The 16,366-nt window shown below is 38.7% G+C and overlaps 1 protein-coding gene across 1 annotated transcript; it reads left to right on the top strand.

Annotated features, from left to right (window-relative positions):
• The first annotated feature begins 4,998 nt into the window (after positions 1–4,998).
• Positions 4,999–10,029, top strand: LOC140240134 (uncharacterized). The gene is made up of 3 exons (XM_072319944.1): positions 4,999–5,125; positions 6,256–8,627; positions 9,567–10,029. Exons 1-3 carry the CDS (start codon positions 4,999–5,001, stop codon positions 9,807–9,809), a joined length of 2,742 nt encoding a protein of 913 aa, XP_072176045.1. The 3' UTR covers positions 9,810–10,029.
• The last annotated feature ends 6,337 nt before the right edge of the window (positions 10,030–16,366 follow it).

The raw sequence follows: 16,366 nt of genomic DNA, 5'->3' as shown, positions 1-16,366 counted from the left end.
CGGAGAATAAAATAGGGAGACTTGACTCATGCGGGGTGCGGAGAGGGAGTCGTAAACCTGCCAAATATCTACCACTTGTATCGGCTGGTGGTCACATAAAGCAACGTGTTTCTCCTAAAGACATTTTCTCACTCCTCAAAAATCACTCCTCCAGAACAAAGGGGTGTATCCATTAAGACCAATAGTGTTGGGTGTACAGTTTGCCTGCTCCAATATGTTTATGATTTTGTAAAATAATTAAAAGTGTAATCTATTATAGGCAAGTTTCAAAACCGGGGAGAACAAAACTGGAATGCACAAGCCCAAAAGTCTTCAGACCAGAGCAAGAAGAGTGAAGATATCCAGATCTTCTGAGGAGTTTCACGTGACAGAGTAAAGAGAAACGCAAACAAAAGTTGAAAGTCAACCATTCTCTGCCAAATCAGTGGCGAGAAATGGAGAAAAATAAGAATATAATAATATGTGACTTTGTAGTAATTGACAACATATCAATAATGGCATTTTAGATATGTTGCTAAACGATTTATTTTTACCGATTCTTTTAAAACCAATTCTTAATCACTTTAAATGAAGACGGGTTGCCAAAACTCTTCATTTAGTTTTTTTGTTTTTCTGTGTTTTTTTTTTTGTAACTGTCGTTATATACTATGTAAAGATAACACCTGAAATTCCATAGGAATTTCTGCGCTAAACTAATGCTCGAATTCACAGTGTATTTTCTGCGCTCAACTAACGCTCGAATTCACAGTTGAATTTCAGCGCAAAACTAATGCTCGAATTCCCTGTGTATTTCTGCACTCAACTAACGCTCGAATTCACAGTTAAATTTCAGCGCCAAACTAATACTCGAATTCCCTGTGTATTTCTGCACTCAACTAACGCTCGAATTCACAGTTAAATTTCAGCGCCAAGCTAATGCTCGCATTCCTTGTGTATTTCTGCGCTCAACTAACGCTCGAATTCACAGCTGAATTTCAGCGCAAAACTAATGCTGGAATTCCCTGTGTATTTCTGCGCTCAACTAACGCTCGAATTCACAGCTGAATTTCAGCGCAAAACTAATGCTCGAATTCCCTGTGTATTTCTGCGCTCAACTAACGCTCGAATTCACCGTTGAATTTCAGCGCAAAACTAATGCTCGAGTTCCCTGTGTATTTCTGCGCTCAACTAACGCTCGAATTCACAGTTGAATTTCAGCGCAAAACTAATGCTCGAATTCCGTGTGTATTTCTGCGCTCAACTAACGCTAGAATTTACTGTTGAATTTCAGCGCAAAACTAATGCTAGAAATCAAATGATTTCTTTGCGAAAGATATGTGCTGAAATTCCATGTAAATTAATGATATCACAAATTGGAATTAGTGATATCACAAAATGTATTTCTTGATATCAAGAATGTGAATTCGTGATATCTTGAATTGAATTTGTGATATTACGAATTGAATTTGTGATATCACTAATTCGATGTCGTGATATCAAAAATTGGTTTTACGTGATAAACCAATGGGTATTTGTGATGTCAAAATTTGAATTTGTGATATCAGAAATTCGAATTTTTGATATCACGAAATGGAATTCGTGATATCAGAAAATCTTTTTAAAAAGTAATTTGGCTTGCCATACGGCCGAGCCCAGCCAGAGACCCCGTGCGAGGCTCGGCCGCGGCCGAGCCCGCCTTCATTTCAGTGTATTAACGCGCAAAAGGCCAAATGCGGCGCCAAAATTAGCCGCGCATTTGGCCACGCTCTGGAGGTGGTCTCGGCCACCTCGAATATGATATTTTTTTTGTGTGTGTGTTAGATGGAAATATTTGTGAGAACTGCTACAGTAGATGATTATATCGGCACCAAATTGACAGGAAACGGGAACGTCAATCTTCTAAATGTGTTGCGAATTTAACAATAGTCTTTAATGTGGCGATTGAAAAGCTGTCTAACCTTGCAAAGGCAACTAAAACATCCCAAAGGGTACAGATAAAATATACTTTCCTATTTCAAGTGAAATATATGAAAATATATACAGCAGTAAACTACAATAGTGGTGGCCGGAACTAGATAAATTATATGATAGGTTTTGCGAATTTCCAATGTTTTATGATAATGATAATGATGACGATGATGATGATAATGATAACAATAATAATAAGGGTACTTATAATGCCCTTTACCACTCAGTCTTAAGTTCTCAAAGGGCATGGAAAATCTCTCACACAGCATAAAAGAGAGAACGAAATAGAGAAGAGAAAGAAAGAATTCAGAAATTGAATCATTGACTTATCATATGCTAACTGAAGTAGGTTTTGTTTGTTTGTTTGTTTGTTTGTTTGTTGTTTTGTGCTGTCTTATAGAATCCATTGAGGAGATAGTACGAATGTGTAAAGGAAGCTTGTTCCAGAGAGAGAGAGAGGGGGGGGGGGAGGGGGTATTAAACAAAATTACACACACACAAAAAAAAAAAAAACAGCTCGTTGAGTCTCAGACCTAAAACACTACCGCCGGTATCTACGAAATTATTGTTCTCTAAAATCTGAATAGCATACCCGTGATTTATCGCGTGCGCTTACAGATATCGAGTATTGAAATAAATCAATGCAGTACTGAGCAGATTCTAGTGGATTCTTTTTATCCATTAAGCAGAATTCGTTCAGGTTCTCAGTGTTAAAAGAAAATATATTTCCTATATAAAGAAGCTAATCAGCTGCTCAGGCTACGTTATTGCACTTTGATAGTCTCTTGTATCATCATTGTCAATTATAATCAAATTCGTTGTCTGCATATAAAAACACTTACAAGTTGCAACTTGTCCACCTGTTACTGCTTGTTTGTGAGGTTAAGAATTTTAGTCCGTACGTACGTTTTATTCTGCATAATTATTTACCAACTTTCGTTTCCTGGCTTTATCCTTTTATGTATCCTTCTCTATTCATACAAATCAAGATAATTATTACCTCTTATTGACACTTCATTTCTTTTGGTTATACATAGGAATTGAATTAGTTCTGAAATGAATACAATATCATCGAGTCACTTATCCGTGAATCCCAGCTGGAAAGAACACAGTGTCCCACAGTGTGGGACACATAGATTGAACACAGTGTGAAATCCCTTCACACTGTTAAATTCGAGCGTTTTAAATGCGTGAACACAATGGAAGTCATCAATTCACAGTGTGAAACAAAGCACTGCGGGTGCACGTCACAAGACTGACACCCACGAGTCATACAGCCCACGAGTAATACAGTTCACTAATCATACAGCCCATGAGTTATACAGCAGCTGCTCACGAGTCATACAGCCCATGATTTCGACACCAAGCTAAAAAGGCCCACGAGACCAACACATTAAGCCCCGTGTTGTATCTGTCGAACTCGTGGGCTGTTTTTATCTAGTGTCAAACTCATTGGCTTTATTTGCCTAGTGTTGAACTCATGGGCTGTATGACTCGTGAGCTGTATCACTGATGGACCAGGGGGTGTTTCATCAACGCTTGTCAGCGCCGACAACTGTCGCCGCTGACCAATTTCAGCAAAATCCTTGGTTTTGATTGGCTGAGATGCTCTGGTCACTGTTACTGATATGGTGATTCAAGTTGTCAGCGCCGACAAACGTTGATGAAGCACCCCCTGTTATCAATGTCGAACTCGTGGGCTATATGACTCGTGGGTGTCGGTCTTGTGGGATGACCCCAGCATTACTATGTGAATACTCTGTGAAATCATCTTCACACTGTTAAAGGGAAGATAAACCCCCAAGAGCAATGTGGATTGAGTGAAAGCAGCAACATTAGTAGAACACATCAGTGAAAGTTTGAAGAAAATCGGACAATCGATGCAAAAGTTATGAATTTTTAAAGTTTTGGTGTTGGAACCGCTGGACGAGGAGACTACTAGAGGTTATGACGTATGAGTGGACAACAATACCAAGAAAATATAAAGAAAATTCTACAAAAATCCATTTTTCATGAAAATTACAAATTCCATCAACTTGATTTTGACATATGTTAGGGGTAGCAATTATTCCCCCTGCTTTCTGAAAGAGCTTGGTCCATTGCTCTTTCATAATTCTAGAAAAGTGAATTTTTGTTGAATTTCCTTTATATTTTCTTTGTATTGTTGTCCACTCATACGTCATATCCTCTAGTAGTCTCCTCATCCAGCGGTTTCAACACCAAAACTTTAAAAATTTATAACTTTTGCATCGATTGTCCGATTTTCCTCAAACTTTCACTGATGTGTTCTACTAATGTTGCTGCTTTCACTCAATCCACATTACTTTTTGGGTTTACCTTCCCTTTAAAGGGATCGTACAGTTCTGGTTGAGACCTAATTTCAGGTTTCTAACATTTTTAGGTGAGATAATGAGAAACTCATATGAAATATGAAAGAGCATGCCATTTTATGAGGAATTCAACGTTTATTTGATAAAAATTGGTTTTGAAATGGCTGAGATATCCAAAAAAGAATGATTCTAATAAAGTGTGGGACCCACACTTTGTAACGATCGCTTTGTTTTACTTTGTTTTTGGATGTTTCAGTTATTCCAAACCCGATTTTCATCAAATAAACTTTGAATTCCTCTTAAAATGGTATGCTCTGTGCTATAGCATAAGTGTTTTCTTGGTATCTTGCAAAAATTCGAAAGCCTATTTTTCATCTCAACCAAAACTGTACTATCCCTTTAAATTCGCGCTTTCTGTTTTGTTTTGTTTTGTTTTTACTTAGTCGAATATGCAAACATTCTGTGAACCCACTTTGGAACACTGTGTTCTTACCAGTAAGGTTGAACGGATGACATGAACGTAGGATTATTTTTCATAACAAGCATACTTTAGTTTTCTTTCGATTTTTGCTCTGATGCCCGTCATCGCGCTAGAAATGTGATTTTTTTCTCTCCTTCTTTAGTGGGAAGCTATTATCGCTTCCTTGATGCAGACCAATCATTGCTTGTGCAATGTATATTTTTTGGTGAAAATTTATCGTGACTTAGATATAATATCACCATGTGGACCAGCGTAATAATGGCATTGGCGTGGGCGGTGATTACTGTTAGCGCATCGACAACCGATCTACCGTTACAGGCAACATCGAGTGTCAGCGGTGCGTCGACGGTTGAGAATCACGGATGTGGTGAGCTTTTAATATGACAAAATGTGGTAACAGCTCGTTTTTCCGAAGGTTCATTATTCCGAATTTCATTTTCGGATTAACAAGTCTTCGGAATAACGAACCTTCGGAATAACGCCACAAATGTTCGGATTAACGAACCCTTTTTCATTTTCGGATTGACGAACCTCGAGGTATAGGGACTTTGTGTGTTTCGGATTAACGAACCTTCGGATTAAAGAACCTTCGGAATAGCGAACCTTCGGAATAACGAACAGCACCCCAAAATGTGAAGGGCTTTGCTCTATTCTGGACGTTATTGCATCCGTTGCTCCGTCGTCTAATCTCAAAATATCCATTTCTTGAACGTTTCTTTAGTATGACCTATTCATTGGCACTCTTCACTCATTTTATGTTATCATTTCCCATCACTCAAGTACAAAACATGAAAAAAGTGTAACAAAATACATGTCCAACTCATATCTCTAAACTTTAATACCTAAAGGGAAAACCTATTTAATTTTTTGGATTGAGCTGGACCAAATTGATCAGTGAAAATTTTTTTGAGTTTTGGGTCATGGAAATAAGTATTAACTATTTGTCATTGGCCAATCAGCTGCTGTCAAATCACATAAGGGCATCAAATTCAGTAATGATTTTTTTTTCCAGACCATCTGTACTGTTACGCTTCTTTCGAAATGTGAAACTTAAAAAGTACCAATGTTTTATATATACCATTGTATATATATATATATATATATATATGGGTTTTTTTTCTGTCCAATTCAGATTCCTACCATGCAAACATTCTATGTTTGATCACCGTTTTTTTTTGTGTGTGTTTGTCTATTTGTACTGTTTTATTTCTATAGTCTTTGAAAATGTAAAGTCAGGGATACCCCTATCTCGTACGCCCTTCTTGTCTTCCGTTTAAGTTCCGCTGTCTCTTGCTCGATTGCACTCTTTTTTTGATTTCTTACTTGATAAATATTGAATTAATTCGAATCGAATTGAATTGAAAAAAAAAATAATTCTGTTATTAATAAATGGGTGCAATATGTATTCCATCATCCTTAAATACTGTCTTTATTATGACGTTCTTATATTCTCCTTTTCTTCTGTTTATTATCTCTTTCTGGAAAAAAAAAACGTAGACTGCCATAACGTATCTTACAACGACCTGTCAATCCCACTTTGTCCGAATGAGAACTGCAGTGATCCTCTCTGTCCAAAGCCTACCACATCAACGCCATCCTGTAAGTGCGACGCGGCATGCGTCGTGTTCGGAGATTGCTGTCCCCAAGACACATACGGGTCTCTGGAGGACGGTGGTTGCATCACCTCTCATCGGTTCCAGCGAAGCAGTTTTCGCTGCTCCGAAGTGAAGACAAAGATGAGTCTAATGTTCGAGGAAAAGCGAAACTACCTTCTCATTGCGTCCTGTCCAACAGAGTGGGCCGATGATGACACTCGATGGAAATGCGAAAACATGTCATCTGCCGAGTTATCCATGGTGGATGTTCCTGTCAACCAGGAAGGTGTGGGCAGTTTTAAGAACATTTTCTGTGCCGTTTGCAATGGTATTACTGCTGATTACATCACACCATGGAAGGTTACACTGTTAGATTGTGATATTTATACCTTCAAAATGGAACAAACGTTCTCGATTAAAAAAGCAGTCAATGAGTCAGGCTGCACCTTGTCCGTTGATCCTCCAAACTATATATCCCATGGACCCATTCTGACAACGTGCTCTAGCTACATGTCCCAACATGTCGAGGCGTGCATGTTCAATACAGATGATTTAATATCGCAGGCTTGTTCGACTCTTTCTGTCGAATCAATACTGTACGAAAACAATCTGATAATCTATGAAAACTACGGAACCTTTGAATGCTCACCTGCAGGCATTCCTTCCCGTCTTAAGTACTTTCAATGTCCCTGTTGGAATAGTATTAGAACTACTCAGCCAATTTCAGTTTTGTTCGATTTTTCTTCCGGCAGCGGAGTCAGGCTTTCGACGAAGTACGAGACTGTAACAGCAGAAGCAATTACATGCATTTCTGGAAAGGCATTTGACCCTTTCACCGGTAATTGCCTGACACTCACTTGCCCACAAGGTTCCAAGTTGTATGAAAATGAATGTGTGTGGGAAGACAATGTCGAAGATGGGATCTGCAAGATACTGGAGTCCACCAACAGCTCAATGACTACGATCGCATTCGTGTCGGAGAGAGATTCATGTTCAGGCATCTTGGATGGACACTTTCACAACTGCACATTGCAAATACTGAACAGTATCACAGGCTTTACAAGACATACCATGAAATGCCGAGACAACTACACTATTGGAACCAACAGATCAAGTTTGAATATAGTTGCTCAGATCGACTATGCGAGCGTAGTGGTCCACTTTGATGAAAATTTGACTAATTATCTTGACCCTGAATGCGGACTCTCTTCCGTGTCGATATTCGGGTATTGTAATTTTCCAGGCAATCTGGTGATTTGCAATCGATCCATGGAGTCATCGGAGCTGCGAACAGAAGTTCACGCTTTTTGGAAGAGCATTGACTGGAGTGGGGAAGACAACTTCATGGTTTTAGGAACAACTTACAGAGGCATGCAAGGCACAGTCAATTTCGTGAAAGACATTACGAGAATCAATTGTAATCAGACAGTTACTACTCCCACCTGTCCCCGTCTATTGTTGAGTATCGACCTGTTTGAACGATTTGACGGGAACAGCTTGAAATACAAGCCGACCGGTGATGTTATACCACCAGAAAATTATTTCTATACTGGAGATCTCGTTAGTGTATGTCACTTTTTGACACAAAATGGCACAATTAACGTGACAACAACTTGGTCATTCTTTCAGTATTCCCCAGTACATGTTTATCTGAGTTATGGTGGAACGTTGCTGTCAGTGACCGCTCTCACTTTCACCCTCATTACGTACTTCACTTTCGCATCACTGCGGAAATTAGTCAGCAGCAAACTTATCATGATTCTCTGCACTTGCCTTCTCATTGCTCAAGCCCTGTTGATGCTCGGCGGGTTCGCCACTGCACATCCATTGGCGTGCTCGTTTGTTGCCGCAATATCACATTTCTTCTGGTTGTCGGTGTTCTCGATATCGACGTCGCTCGCCTTTGATCTCGGTAGGACATTTGGAGCTCACTCGTCTATCAGCATTTCCGGCAAGAGCAGCGCGATCTTGAGGAAGTACCTCCTAGTGGCCTTTGGCTTGCCTCTCTTGATAGTGGGAGCTGGTGTTGCTGTAAGTTTTGGCGTGAACTCAGACCTCATTCGGTATGGCGATGAGCTTTCCTGTTGGATCGGAGATGGTTACGCGAATCTGGTAGCTTTCGGCGGTCCCGTGGCCGTAGCCTTGACGCTGAACGTCATCTTCTTTGCCAAAACTGTCCGTGGAATTCACCTCAGTACTCGAGAGAGAAGAGAACTTCGTGAAGGAGCAAAGACAGAGACCAACAACGCAGAAAATCTGCGCATCTATATCAAGGTAAAGGGAATGTACCATCTTACTGTAGAGTAGAGTATATTATTATTGTAGCTGCGCAATATAAATGTCCTTTATTATTATTATTACTGTCAGTCACAAAAATGTCCAAAATCTTGCGTGGGAAGATAACACGTAGCTTGACGAAAAGAAATGTCAGCTTTCTTCCTAAATGTGTTTGTCTGTTTGCTTATAAGATGTTTCTCCGTGGTTTTTATTTCCCCCAGTCCTAGTTATAATTGACTTAATGCAACAAAGAATAAATGCAGTAAATATGCGATTACATCTTTCATTACTGAAATGGAGTGTTTATAATTTATTTGTGACCATGAACTTATTTTTGCAATATGCGCCAGATTCTTCATTGGGACAATTTTCAAGAATAACTACTGTGCAAATAAGAATGACGGCTGCGACACTTGAGTAGGTACAAAAGACAATTTCCCTATGTGGCAAAATATTAGTACTGACATCGATGAAACTTAAAACGGAAAAGATAAAGACCAAGCAGGAGTAAGATTTTTCCTTAAATGATAACACACAAATATACATTTGAAGAACAATAAAGTATTTATTTTCTGGGGAAAACAAAATCATCCCAGAATTCGTATCTTAGTATGCTCTCCAAGTGAATATTGTGTCGTCAATATTTTCTACCGAGTCTGTCTTTACATGCTTTAGGTCAATGAAACGAAGCCCTTGTCCTGTATTTTTGCAAGCCTGTCAAGTTGTATTTGATTTACACCTACTCCTCTTCTATTCCTCTGAAACAGAGTGAATCAAGAAGTAAATCAAAATTTAACAACTTGATGACAAGGGTGGAAATTGATTTATTCCATTCATTCAGAGCACAGTTGTTTACCAAAATACTCTCTTAAAATTCATCGATTAAGAGTGTTCATGAGTCATCTAACTTTTCTTTGTTTGGTATTAATTTCAAAGATTTCGACAATTATGGGTTTCACCTGGCTGATTGGGTACGTGGCGGCTTTCTGTCAACAGGACGCCCTCTGGTACGTCTTCATCATTCTGAACTCTCTGCAGGGGGTCTACATCTTTTTCGCTTTCTGTGCCAACAAGAGAGTGTTGGACCTGTGGTGCACGCAGCGCAAGCCATCGTTTTCTTCAAGGAAAAGTATCCCATCGAAGTCTTCTTCGACAGTCATGCAAACAGTCAGTCTGTAGAATCAGGCCCCTTTTTTAACCTTGTGATTAACATCACCCCCTTTTCCAGCTTGGTTTGTTTCTCTTAACCCTTTCAATAGAACGTAGTCAAGACATGTTCCTCTTCATTCAATATCTATAATAATGCATTCTCTCAGATGAATAGGTTCAACTTTGCACCTTTACATGTGACACAATATTGTAGTACCTTTACGGGTACAACTTTGCAATTGTCAGACGAATGAGCACCGTTAAAGGTGCAATTTTGCACCTCTCTGGTCTGAAAGGTGGACAATTCCACCCGTAAAGGTTCCCCCAGTATGTCACACGTAAAGGTGCAAAGTTAAACCTATTTTTTTTTTCGAGTGTATATCACGAGAAGGACTTGTTTGAGATCTTTTGATTGGTAGAAAACACTGATCTTTCTGATGACAGTGTGTTTAATGAAATACGCTATTTCTTTTCAGTCGTCGATCAGTTGGAATTCTATATATTCCCTAAATTCAGTAAAAAGTGATTGTAACATGAAGCCTAGCATTATCACAACTAAGAGTCCCTCTATTTGTCACTCCTTACATTTTATCAACCCATCTTTTTTTAATCCTCTATGTAGATGTATATGTGTATATGTACACGTATGTGTAAATTTATTTCTAGTTCCTACATCGGGCAAGCGTCGACATTATTTTGACGTCATACCTGTATCTGTCGCTGAAATCTATCAAAGTGTCCATTACATTTTATTGAGGGCTTCATCTTTATCATCAATTTTTGCAAGCAAGCTAAATTATTTGTGAATAGGTCATTCTTAGTCTTGTAATTGTTTGAACCCTTTTTGAGTGGGAGACCACGTGGGTTGCAGTCTACTAGGTCACGTGTATGCATTTGAATCATAATTTTGAAGCATATTAAAAGTTCATCTCTTTTGCACGAATACGTGATGTATTCGATTAGTGTAGTTTGGCTTTACCATGACGTTGTTCAGAGTAATTTGATACGTTGCGTAAATACGGCGTCTAGAAAATAACATTTAGCTCATTCTTTGTATTGCTACCAATGTGCTTGTCCATACCACGTACAGTTCACGTCAGAGTTGTCAGCGTAAGAGATATATAAAAAAAAAGTTTAACACTGATGCATGCCCCCAAATCCTCTAGATAGTGCCGAAGTGTGAACAGCTGCACGTGTTTAATAGTAATAGTAATGATAATAATAATAATAATAATAATTACAATGATAGTAAAAATAATAATATAAATTATGATGATGATAATAATAGTATGGTCTTCTTATAATCTGGGGTACCCGATTCAGTGTTGCCACTTCTCGTCCCAAGACGTAAGCACTGAGCTGAGGAAATCTAACACAGGTCCTCCAACTGGGAATCTGCTGTCTTATCAACTAGAATAAAGGAATATCTTTAAATAATATTGTGTGCACATTTTATGTTTGATGGTAATCACATCTTGAGATAGGGGCTTAGAAGGAAATGAAACAATGTAATCAGCATGAAACAACTGTTTCAGTCGTAAATCAAGATTTAAAGTGCAAGCGTTATCACTTTTCTTCCTCGAAATCATCTTCTTTACTGAAAAAAAAAGTCGGAATAAGCTCCACATTTTTTTTTTTCCACTTAAGATGTTTAGAGTCATGCTGGTCTATGAATAATAATGATGGCTGATCGGTTTTCAGGATCTTTTCTTTTCATGGTGGTAACAGGGTACAACTCGTTCCACTTTTTTTTCTTTGCTTTGCTTTTTCTTGTTACACATTCTACAGTGCCGGGAGAAACAAAACAGTGTAAAACAGAGTGACCACACGTTAATAAAATGTTGCGCTTCATGTGGCATAAAAATATGAACGCTTGTTCACGTATGTGTCTACTGTGCTGTTGCTGCGAAACGTCTCTCCGGATATAAACCGTCACAATGGTGAATTGAAAGTTCGGGAGGAGCTGTCACGGTCAAATGGTGATTGTCCTGCTATCAGACGTGGAAGAGAAGCTGAAGCATGGAGGACAAACATTTTGTCTGTCAAAATGATATCATAGATCCCTGAAGATATCAATATCCCCTGAAGATGTCAAACTGTTCGTTGGTATATTCATATTTAGTCAGGGCAGATCTTGGCGTTTTGTCTTCGTTTTAATTTTCGCGTGTCTGTGTGTGTGTGTGTGTGTGTGTGTGTGTGTGTGTGCACGCCCGTGTGTGTGCGTGTGTGTGTGTGTGCATTTGCAAAAGAAAGCTGTTCAATACATGTCGGAGGAAGAAGGGAAGAAACATGAATTCAAAAGTGGCTTTACAATATTGTATCGTGATGATCCTGTCTGCTCGCTCACTAATGTCGCTTCGTAATCTCCATGTAAGTACAGAGTTATATCAAAGCGACATAAGAGAGTCCTTTTAATAAGTTTGGTTTGATACTTTATCTTGGTTTTATGGTTGTTTGTTACGACGTTGGGAAGTAGATGACAACAAATAGCGACGTAAATGCTCTCCATTAACATTTTCCGGCGCTCATCCACAACTTTTATGGCTGTTTAGACGAGATTTGAATTCGGACGGCATACAATTGGAAGATTGAGAGATCTAATTTCCGCTTAGCTCGCGCTATCTCGTCAGCCTTGGTAAGAATTACATGACAACACAGTTACAAGCTACTGATTCAGAGAGAGTTGCTATGACAACCCTCTACACCATTTCATCATATGTCACATCTGACGTCTTTCCTTATTGCTTCTAATCACTATACTTGAGCACCGCAGAGTTGTTAAGGTCGAGTGCAGTTTGTTCAAGATAATGTTCCGTTATTAAAACCCACATGTTTGCCATTACGCACCATTAACTTAATGCGTTGGACATTTTGAAAAGGAGAAGAAAATAAAGTCTTTTTAAATTTTTTTCTTTTAATATTTGGAGTATAACGCCGGCTTTCTCCTAACACAACCTTGTCATATGTTGAAAAGAAAGTTAAAAGTTGGTATGTCATCTCTGTCAAAAGATGACGGGACATTTGCTCCGGCGACAATTGCTCCGGTGTTATTTTCTCCAAGGACTTGGGGTTAGGGCTATAGGATTGTGATGAGTTTTAGGTTTAGTTTGATGTGTGGACTAGGGTTAGGGTTAGGGTTAGGGTTATATTTGTTGGTAGAATTTATGTTTGGCTCAGCGTGCAGATATTTCATGGGATAAATCATGATCAATTGTCGCAGGAGCAAATGTCATGGAACCAGTCATGGAACCTGTCTCTGAAAACAAATTATCTCTACAGACACAGTAACAAGACACTCTTTCAGTATTCATTGCAGCTTGAATGGGGATGAAAATGGTGTATGTTTACGTCACGATACACATGTGAATCTTTGATTTAAACAGATTATAATTTGACACCGATAAATCAAGATAATATCGATATTTAAAAAGTCAGCTCTGTTTACAAAATGCAGTCTTTACACTGTCAAGGGCTCAATCGACCAACCAGGCATGTAATCATCAGTCAGTCAATCGGTCATTCAAACAAACAAACAAACAAATAAACAAACAATTAAAGAAAAATAATTGGGTGCATGTGCAATGATAAACTCCAAGAATATACACTCGCTGAAACCCTTACACTAAATCTTCACAGGTGTGAAAATGTACGTTCGTATACTGTTGTCTTTTTTTTATTTTTACACAGCTTCCCCTCTTCGATACAGTGCAAAGACAATCGCAAAAAGCACTAGCCATGTATGATACGGTACAGTGTTCATACCCATTACAAGGAGATCAAGAGAGAGCAGTAATATTTCATTCATCTCTTGGAAACACGTCATGCCTTCATGGGCTTTTGCTGCGGTCATGGTTTACGTGTACGTCCTGCATTTGTTTATTCTCAAGTACATTTGGCAGGAATCGAGAAGCAATTAATCATGGCGTGCGTCCGGCGTGTTTTGATCTGCATGTCGGAGATGATTACAAACTCGGCGACGTACCCTACTTACCTGAAAGAGATGATAGAAGACACAACTAGAAGCAGTGTACAAGTTTAAGCATATCCTGCACAGACGCCTTTCGGTATAAATATTTGTCAGATATATGGGCTGTATTATCTTCTCCATATTTTCTTTTGAATGCAACATGCTTCGCTTTTAACTTTTGCTTGGCAACCCTGAATTAAAGAGTTAATGGAAGGCACAAATAGCAGCTATGTACATTGTACAAGGATACACATCTCGCTGAGAGCATTTCAGTATCTTGTGCTGAATGAGTTGGATTTCTTTTCTTGTTCTTGCTACATTTCTTTCTCTCTCTCTCTCTCTCTCTTTTCCATTTCGCCCAGCAGGTCTGACTCATATACTAGTAGCTAATGAAGGCGCAACTTAACCAGCTATGCACACAATTGACATTAATTGTGCCAAGGCCCTTTTATAGTATATTCAGACGAATGACTTGGCCTTTCTTTGCAAATATCATGCCCGTGATAAAGGAATATTTCTTTATTTTCATTTATGATCGGCAACCACGACTTAAGGAGTAAATGAAAGGAGCAAGAAGCAGCATTGTATAATAAGTAAATATCCTGCTATTAAAGACGCATTTCAATGTGACTCTTTTTCAGATGAATGAGCTGCATTTTCTTTGCCGTCTCTCAGTTTAGACGAAATGTTTTCCTCTCATTTCTGCTCAGCCATCCGGATTCAAAGAGGTAATCGAAGGCCAAGTTTGCTCAAACTCTTTTTTTTTAATTATTATTATTATTATGAGCTTATGCTACGGGGCCTTTCCTTTTACTCAGATGAATGAGTTACATTGCGTGATCTTGATAAATGGCCGCACTTCATTCTTTTCATACTCCACACGTCTGACTTACATCTAATGGAAGGTCAATTATATTATATGCTGGCGCTTCTTCCAGATATTCAAAAGTGATGGTTTGTTGTTGTCGTTTTTTGCCTTTTTTGAGGAGCCATTTATTCATTTCTTATCGTTTTTTATAGCCTAAAGCGTGCACCAAATGGTTAAATTTCTATTCTGAAATTGCAAAAGCACTATGGCGTGCAGGGTTGGGGGTGGGGGACACAACATTTGTTCCTGCAACGATTGCGCCGGTCTTATTATCTCCGGGGGAGTCGTGGGGTTAGGGTTAAGAGTAGGGTTTGGGTTGTGATAGGGTTTTGGTTTAGTTTCATGTCAGGACTAGGATTAGGGTTAGGGTTATGTTTGCCGGTAGATATTATGTTTGGCTTGGCGTGCAAATAATTATTTCATGGGAACTATTGTCGCAGGAACGAATGTCATAGAATCGTTGGGGGTACCTCCTCCCACAATTTCCCCCTGTTTCGTTCATCTCCATCCCATAGACTTAATACACTTTTAAAATTGACAAATTTTCAAATATTTCATCCGAAGTTCTAGAAGTAATCGTTTGATCTCGTTCTGTACTCCTTGTTCATAATTTTAGGAACAGGAAAGTCAATCCCCCCCCCCCACACACACAAAAGGAAAGTATCAAGTAATCATGGATATTGATTTTCATTAATTTTCATGTATGCATCTGGGTTCCTGAAATATCCCACTCGACGGCAAAACAATTAATTCTTTGAAGCAACATATGCGATTAAGTACAGGGATCACGGAACATCCAAATTTCATTGAGGTAAATATGAGCCGCATAGTGCGTCGTCATTTCAAAACGGCTCGTTGATAGCATAACATAGATTACAGAGAGTTTCAAAAGAAAAAAAAATAAACGTACAGCACTATCTTGTGAGGTCCAATAGCAACACCAGTCTGCATTGAAAGATGAAACAAACGAGGAAGTCTAACCATGCGTATACTGTATACATGTAGGCTCTACATTTTGATTTTCTTCACCAGGAATCACCCAAAAATGTTTAGAGAACTTTTTAGAGAGAATGGCATCATTTTTCACAACTGCATGGAGGAAGATACCTTGGTTATAGCCTGATCAAGGCCAGGCAACATGAAGGCATTAAAGGGACATTCCAGACGATTTTCATAAATTCACATCATGTAGTACATAAATCGACAACCCCATGTATAGATTTGTGGAATTTATTGTGGTTCTTGAGCAGAGAAACAATACTTTGACAAACCTTAAACAAATTACACTGAACAAGGATGATGACTAGGAGGTTCAAATATTTCAGAAATGTAGCAGTGTAATTCCATTACAATACCGCTTGCTTGCGAGTTCACCTGTGTATAATCTATGCATGCCTCCTTCTTTTGTTCTGCTTCCTTGAGCCCCAACTCATGCATTCTTATAGTGACTCTGCCATGTCATCATCCTTGTTCATTTCGATTTGTTATAAATTTTGAAAATATTCTTATTCTTCATCCAAATTATCATAAATTCTGAAACTCTGTCCTCAGTATAACTAATTCATAGTTGTTCAAATGTAAAAATCTGAAAATCATCCGGAGGTCTCCTTTAACATAATGTGTGGTGCTTACAGATTCTATACACACATTTTTGACAGGGAAATTCCATCCTGATATTGTGTGGCTTTGCATGAAGACAGAAAAGAAGAAACGTAAGTCTGACAATATTGGGAAAAATCATAAATCATAAAG

Source organism: Diadema setosum, chromosome 16 (assembly GCF_964275005.1).
Source record: "Diadema setosum chromosome 16, eeDiaSeto1, whole genome shotgun sequence".
NCBI classification, from domain to species: domain Eukaryota; kingdom Metazoa; phylum Echinodermata; class Echinoidea; order Diadematoida; family Diadematidae; genus Diadema; species Diadema setosum.
Note: the sequence above shows the minus strand (reverse complement) of the source record. Positions and strands in the feature narration are given on the sequence as shown.

What these genes read in the sequence shown, in the direction of transcription:
- LOC140240134 (XM_072319944.1), top strand. Translation starts at nt 4,999, where the DNA reads ATGTGGACCAGCGTAATAATGGCATTGGCGTGGGCGGTGATTACTGTT. An exon ending in GGTTGAGAATCACGGATGTG is followed by an intron (nt 5,126 to 6,255) that starts GTGAGCTTTTAA and finishes AAAAAAACGTAG; the next exon opens with ACTGCCATAACGTATCTTAC. An exon ending in ATCTGCGCATCTATATCAAG is followed by an intron (nt 8,628 to 9,566) that starts GTAAAGGGAATG and finishes TTAATTTCAAAG; the next exon opens with ATTTCGACAATTATGGGTTT.